The following is a 7506-nucleotide window of genomic DNA, read 5'->3' as shown; positions in this document are numbered from 1 at the left end:
TTAATATTTCTATATTTAATGTTATTAATATATTTGTTTTATTCTAATCTGTTTTGGGGGTTGCCGTATATGAGGATTCAGTTCTTCCCTGGCAGCACCCTTTTTGCGATGTTCTTTGCAAATAAAGTTGTTATAAATAAATAAATAAATTTTGAACTCATGACCTCCAATGCCAGTGCAATGCTTTACCAACTCACTCAGTTGAGAGTAGGTCAATTTGTTGGGCTCATTTATTCCTGTGAAGGACTCCATGAATGAAATGAATGTGTATTTGAAGTGCGGGTGATGGACGAAAGAGAGAAGTGATCCATGCACTTCCGTTTATGTGGACAGTCTGAGCAATTAAAGTTGAAGACTCCTGTAAATTATATTTGTCTCTTTTAGACACCTGTAAATAATAATCATTTTGTCGTTCCATTCTGCTAAGACTGGCGTATACTGTACAGTACCGCACAAATGTAAGTTACCAGTCGCGTCGCGTTTATTCGCGTCGCGCCTTACGTGAATCGCGTAGCGCGAAAGTCACTGAAGCAGAAATGTTTGGCATAAATTTAGGAATTTAGGACTCTTCTACGCGAAATCAATTAATTTCGCGCAGCGAGTAACAATTGGACGATCGTAGGCTGTCTGCGGTAGACGAAACGCAGACGATCGTAAATACCGCAGACAGACGTTCCCTTCTATCTGTAAATCGATCTTAGCCAACCTTCCCCCTAATTTTAATCCTCAGCGAAATGTGGAAGATAATTTGAATGAAGATCGTCGTATTAAACTGGAAACGGCAATTGCAAATTACGGTCATCGTGCTTCAATTTGTAACTTTGTTTTTTTTTTTTTTTTATCAATTGCTTTTCCTCCAGTGGCTTCCATTTTATGTTGAGGCAGCTTTGGAGAGATTGACAAGAGAGGTGAAGGAGAGTGAGTTACGCATCATGTGCCTACAAGTGGTAAGTGGTCTGTAAGGTAGACATCTTGTTATTGTGGAATGGGTGGAATGTCAATTCTCAATACCAGTACTGGCAAGCTACATTGTATAATCAGTGTAAAGTGCTGCATGCTGCAACCACCAGATCATGAAATGCTATCAAGAAAAGAACCCTATGGATTTTCAGTGTGTTACTAGAAATGGTGTGACCCTGTCTCTTTAAACAATTAATTTCATTAAATGGACAGCGATTATTTTGCCCTTTGATGTTGTCTGTTGTCGTTTTGTGAGTGTCTTTTTTTATCATTGTAAGTACCTGTAGTGCTATTCGTTTCAGTTAAATTGGCAAGATTCCTAGTTTTTTACGTAGCCAATACGCTTGTTTATTTCATTTCATTTCGTGCAAATACTTTTGTTATATTTTAAAGGCCCACGTTTACCCTACAGGCATTGCGTGCCCTGGAACAATTTTCATATATGAAAATTCCGCCCGAAGCTGAGATTCATCCAATCAGATCGCTACGATAATCAATGCGAATTTCCATGACAAAAACACACGGTCGAAAAAAGCCTGTAGGTTGAACTGAGGTGGGCCTTTAAGGTACAGTTTATTGTTTGTTTGTGAAGTTAAAATGTTTTAACAGTTTTCTACTCTTAAAACGTAAATATTTTATGAGGAGGAGAGACTAGACTTGTTTTCAAAACTGTCAACAGTCTGGCAAGGATCTCATGGATATACACACCAACCATAACTCCAAAAAATAACCATTCTAAATCAGTTTCTAGAACTAAATATTGCTATAGCAATAAGATAATCGAAAGTTTAGACCTAATCACTGAAATGGGCACTTTAGGCTTAATCGTAAAATGAGAGTTTAACCTTGGGAACTCGTGGTGGGTATATCCATGAGATCTTTCCCGACAGTCTCGACCCCAGAGCGCTTCCCTATTGCGCGTGACTGGGGAAGAGAAGAGCTCTGGGGAAGCCTGAAACAAAGTGTCTTCTCACTGGTTTTCGTGAAGAACAATGATAAGCGTCTCTGATTGGTGCATTCATGTTAGCCCGAGGAGTGAGCAGGCGCTGTAAGGCGTATGTTCTCCTCCATAGAGTTTCCCAGAGCCACGGGTCATGCGCAGACATAAGATCCAAGGGTCTGGTGACGAGGATGAAGTGTCAACTCCAACCAACGTGCTCAACTGCATACCTTGTGCTCTGTGATGTATTAGAAATCTCCAACTTGTAGTTATTTTTCAAATCATTAAAAACCAACGAAAATTCAGGAATGATTTCACCTATCGTAAAGTGTTTTAACAGGCCATATCAGGGTTGGTATACAACGCACCTCTTCTGTTGAGCATTTTGGAAAAGCTTCAGTTTCCAAACACTCAGGAAACAGTTACAGCACAATTCTTCTCTCAATGGATCAACGACTATGACTGCTTTTTCGGGTAAGCACCGCCAAAAACACCAATTTTGATTAGTTTAAAAACGTAACAAGAGGCTTCGCGCATTTCCCTTTCGTTAACGGTCGTGCCCTTTCAATGACACTTGGAAAGTTTGTATCTGTTATGAATTTTTTTTTCAAATGATGAAGAAAAGGACCAAATTACGTATCGAACCCAAGCTATTGGGATTATTAGCAGTTATTTTGTTGTTCAGGTCTGTCGTTTCGTTGATTTCAAGAGCGCCTCAACCACTGTGCTGCATGAAATTTCTTATATCGTTTATCTTACTGTTGATTATTTTAATTAGAATCCATGATCGTAAGATGTTTGTATTGGGCTTCTGTGCACTTATGGATCTTCCAAGAGAGATGAGACCACCAGCGTTGGTACAGTGCTCGCCCCAGATTATCCCGGCCCTACTAACATTGTTTTCAGGACTCAAGAGGGCTTACGAAAGTAAGTTAACTTTTATGTTCAACGGATCCATAAAAAAATTCATTTCTTGTTCTGAATACCGTTAACTATCTTTCATTAGCGCCCTTCTGTTACAGGGCATCTTTGTTTGCTTTTTTTGCCTCATTAGCCCAAAGCTATCGTTTTCTAATCAGTCAGCCCAGAATAAAGTACTGAATGTTGAACCCGGCATACCAGATAATCTCTGAGCAATGCTGCTTTGAAGATTCGAAATGAATCATCAATCCAAGTGAGCTTTAGCTCTGGCAGTCATGTGCGTTCTTAATGCTAATGTTTTAATATTAGATGGTAGCTTGTTAAGGTGATTCCCTGGTTTTGCATCGCGCAATTCTTCTGCGCATAATTTCTTGCGTCATTGGCGCGTGCAGTAGTGTGGGCACTTTGATAAAATGGCGGATTTTCATTGATGCCAAGCCTAATAGCTATTTTATCCTGAACCAGTACGGTGACCCCTATTTTTTATTTCATATATTTGCTGAAAACGCTGTCCTCATGGAGTAGTGAAAAAATCAGCAAAAATTTATGGCCAGCTGGCAATTTCATAAAATTGTACGGAAGGAGCCATTACAAGTCGAACAGCCTACATTTAAATTAAATCTATTTTGGAGAGTTAAGTACTCACAAAGGCATTCATATTAACCTGCGAGCAGGCTCTCTTTCTGCTAGTCCCTCGGAGGGCCTGCTTGCAGGCTACATTCATATACACTTTCCAGTTGCGTACTTGAATTAACCATAGAATGACACCACGCTCTTCGTTATGCATTTACAAAATCGAACAAAATTTGTCCAACATTTGGGGTGCGCGGCAATTGTCAGAGTATCTCAAATACCCGTGTTCGTTAGCGTCGTACCAGGAAAACGAGCACGGTGATCCCCTTTTTTTATTATATTTTTATCGTCTCCTTGACATGTTACAACAGTGTGCGAAGTTTCAGCGGAAATCTATGACAAGTTCTATTTCTAGGGAATCACCTTAAATGATCTTGCAGCCAAGTCTTGAAAAGTGTTTGATATGTTTAGGACCGTCAATACACCTTTTTCCAAAATGGCCGCCATTTAAATATTCTTTTGTTTTTATTCAAATTAGCCCTTGATGCCTCGTTCTTAAGCTAAAAATTCAAAAGAATATTTTATCTTGAACGAGGCAACAAGGGCCAATTTGTATCCGCATAAATTAGCGACCATTTTGGAATAATGGTGCACATGAAGACCTTAAACTATAAAAACTAACTTTGCGTAATGTTAACTTATAGTACTCTGGGGAGTTTTCATGATACAGTACTTTATGAGCTTTTCTTTCTCATGAATTTTACAAAGAATGTGTGGGATCATTAGCGCCCTTGCCACCCAAGAATTTTATCAGATTTGGACGGGTAATAACTGGCTCGTTATGAAAGCTAAAAGGTTTAAGATTGGATATTTAACAAGTTCTTTTACCATTTGGAGTTAATTTGAAAATATTATGATGCCTTCTTTTCCCAACTTTAACTCGCCTTATCGCAGTTAGCTCGTTTCAGTGGGTTTGTTTGCTTGTTTGTTTTTTTTTTTATTTCAGCCAAAAGCCCCCTCGAATATAAGCTCCCCCGTGTATAAATCCATTTTCCCCCTGCGAAGTTGAATAAGCTACTGGCTTGTGGTTAGGAGAAATTTTCGGCATTTCTTTATACCATCAGACTGTTCTCGCCGACGTGGTGGGTTAGTTGTACGTAACATTGTTTGTTTGTTTGTTTGTTAAGACCGAGGTGATGATAATGATGACGATGACGATGATGATGGCAGTGATGCAAGCGACGAAGGTATGGAGTTTTTACCAGAAACACGACTCACGATTTTAGTGAAACTTTTTCCTCATCACGTTTTTCTTTTCACGATTTTAGACGAACTCGCAAGTGATGAGGATGAAATCAATGAAGACGATGTACAGTACATCGAAGGGCTGGCCCAAAAGGTGCTCGGTGTTTACACCGCATACAGTTCGCTTTCCAGTTTTTGTTACTGTTATTCGGTGGAATTTCGTATACTTGTTCCTACGTTGTCCCCTGTTATGCTCACTAACTATTCGGGGTCGTCCGCTGCCTCTCCAGGAAACCCAGTGTTCTCTTCAGGATTCTACTTGCTCTTTGTCCCTCGACGTGTATATAAAAAATCAAGCCGCAATAATTCCGCTTGCCACAAGGCTTTGAAACTGTTGCCTTGTTTCATCTTCCTGTGAAGTTCCATTACAGTCGAACCTGTACACAACGGCCTTGTATTAGACGGCCACCTTCAATTAAGCGGACAGTTTTCAAAGTCCCTATTTTTCTCTGATACTAACTCTGTATTTGTTACCTGTATTAAGCGGGCAACTCTATTTAGCGGTCGCGGCCAGCCTATAGCAGTCCTTTATTTGTCTTTCTTTGTTATTTTTACCTGTTTTAAGTGGCCACCCTTGAACGGAAGCTAAGGCACATGTCATTTTATGCGGTATTTTATTGTGTTTTAATCAAAATGCGATCCATCATCACTGTACAGAAGTAACTTGCACAAAGCTCCTGTAAGCTTATAATCGGCCGTTTAGTATCATTAACGATTTCCAGATGTCCGCAAGGTACTGAAGTACGCAACGTTACGTATTTTATACCGTTAAGTTACAAGTTGGCAACTTGTTCAAAGTATTGATTGCTTGACAGTGTGTTGCGATTGTCCTATTGTTTCCTTGCATTGAAGTGTTTGTATGAAATGCCATTGACCACGCCCAGTGAGTATTTTTAGTGTTCCCTGTATTAAGCGGCCAGTTGCTCAAGTCCCGAGGGTGCCTGTCATGTACAGGTTCGACTGTATTTCTTTATAATTCAGCTTTGGCTACAAGAGAGCTCGTGATTAAAACAAGTCCATCTTCATTGATCACAGTATATATTAATTGTGAACGGATTTGTTCCAGGCTGCCGACCATTTAGACGATGAAGATGTGGAAGAGGAGGAAACAGCTCTTGAAATTTCACAACATCAGTAGACAATGAAGAAACAGATGAATTTATCGCTTTTAGGACTTCACTTGAAGGTACATGTGCACCTGGGACTGATTCGTTTTTTCCCAACATAAAAAAGCTTTAACATCGATGTGGTTCCTTACTTTAACCACAACTCGGAAAACACAAGGCTTTGCGAGGAAGTTGGAGTGGAAGTTTTTCAACATTCTTTGAAACTTTGGGCAGTTTACCTTGGTTTGTTGTTTCTTTGTTGTAGGTCTACAGAATAGTGATCCAGAGTGGTACTCGGCCCTGACCGGTGTTCTGAATAGCGAGCAAGCGAAAGCACTTCAAAATGTGTTTGTTCACGCAGAGCAGAGGAAGGCTGCTTTAGGTGTGTTAAACTTGTCAAAAAGTCTCAATTGCAAAGCTTGTACCCTTTTATGTGATGGCAATGTTCTTCTTTTTTGACAACAGAATCCAAAAGAATTGAACAACAAGGAGGTTACATGTTCGCAAGTATGGCTGTCCCACAAACATTCAACTTTGGACAGTAACAGAAAAGTGGAGGATGACGAGTGTCCGCGTATACGGAGAGATCCACGTCTTCGCGATCGATGCAAACATGGCATGGATTCCTTGGATTTGGATTCGGAATAACGAGTTATCTCCTCAGATCAGAAAAGACATGTGTTACGCTATTGTTGCCTAATTTATCCCTAAGCTTCAGCAGTGCGTAATTTTGAAACTTCACCGGACAAAAATACACCAAAATTCTTTCTAATTGCTGGCATTGCCGTCTGCCTCCTGGTGGTATCGATTGCGCGGATTTCGTGGTATTGCCTGGTCACGGTAATTTTATTAAGATCAGGTTCACACAGGCAGCTGTCTTCGCCTGTTCCAACGCATTTGGATTGTTTGGTGAAAAGACAGATGAAAAGAAAAAATGATAGAGAGTTATTGCACTTTCAGCCATCCCATTATTTTAAGTTCACCTTACACCGGGAATATTTTCATTGGATTACTTTCTTATCCTTTCTTTTCTAAAAAATGGCAACCTTGATTTAAAATATTGATGTTTGGCTGTCAAATGTACCGTTTAGTGCTTTAATTAAAAACAGTAGAATCAAAATCAGGGACGAGAACTCAAAAGCTCTGTTGTAAAAAAAAAGGAAGAGTATTATTGCATTGACCCTTGTCATTCATTCAGTACCAAGCAATCGGTCATGGTCGTCTCACAGGTGTTTGTGTAAAAAAGGTAGCCTTTAGTTTAGAGCACGAGGCTTTGGTGTCTGAAATGAAAGAGGAACAAATACATTATTTTTGCTATTGAAAGAGACATACAAGTAATTTATCTTGATCACACTTTTTCACGTCATTGAGAATTTCATGTCGTTTTTAATTGTTCTGATTTCTAACGTAATCCTGGTTTCTTTCCAATTTAGTAGGTGAAATTAAGTTATTTCTATTTTCCAATGAAGGTAACGTGCTCTCTCGGTAAACGCTAGTTGGAAGTTATTGGGTCTAAAAGATCAGTAGTAACTTATGAATGGCTATTCACAATATTTTATTAAAATGCCATTGAAAAACGTGGCCTCTTTGATGGTTGAGTGTAAGTGGCCTTAGACACCGAAGCCGACCAAGGGTGCGAATATGTCTTAGTTATGTTTATTACTGTCAGTGGGTTTCTACTGGATCGAACATTTCACTCAA

General features: G+C 39.5%; 1 protein-coding gene across 1 annotated transcript in view; it reads left to right on the top strand.

Moving 5' to 3' along the window:
* LOC138059443 (importin-7-like) overlaps nt 1-7506 on the top strand; it is a 25738-nt gene extending 18232 nt beyond the window's left edge. Inside the window, 9 exon segments of the mRNA XM_068905047.1 lie at nt 861-947; nt 2241-2374; nt 2679-2827; nt 4582-4641; nt 4723-4793; nt 5766-5817; nt 5820-5885; nt 6071-6187; nt 6271-7506. Of these exon segments, the coding sequence (XP_068761148.1) occupies nt 861-947; nt 2241-2374; nt 2679-2827; nt 4582-4641; nt 4723-4793; nt 5766-5817; nt 5820-5885; nt 6071-6187; nt 6271-6350 (816 nt within the window). The 3' untranslated portion in view covers nt 6351-7506.

Source organism: Montipora capricornis, chromosome 8 (assembly GCF_036669925.1).
Source record: "Montipora capricornis isolate CH-2021 chromosome 8, ASM3666992v2, whole genome shotgun sequence".
NCBI classification, from domain to species: Eukaryota; Metazoa; Cnidaria; class Anthozoa; order Scleractinia; family Acroporidae; genus Montipora; species Montipora capricornis.
This window is presented reverse-complemented; position numbering and strand designations above follow the sequence as displayed.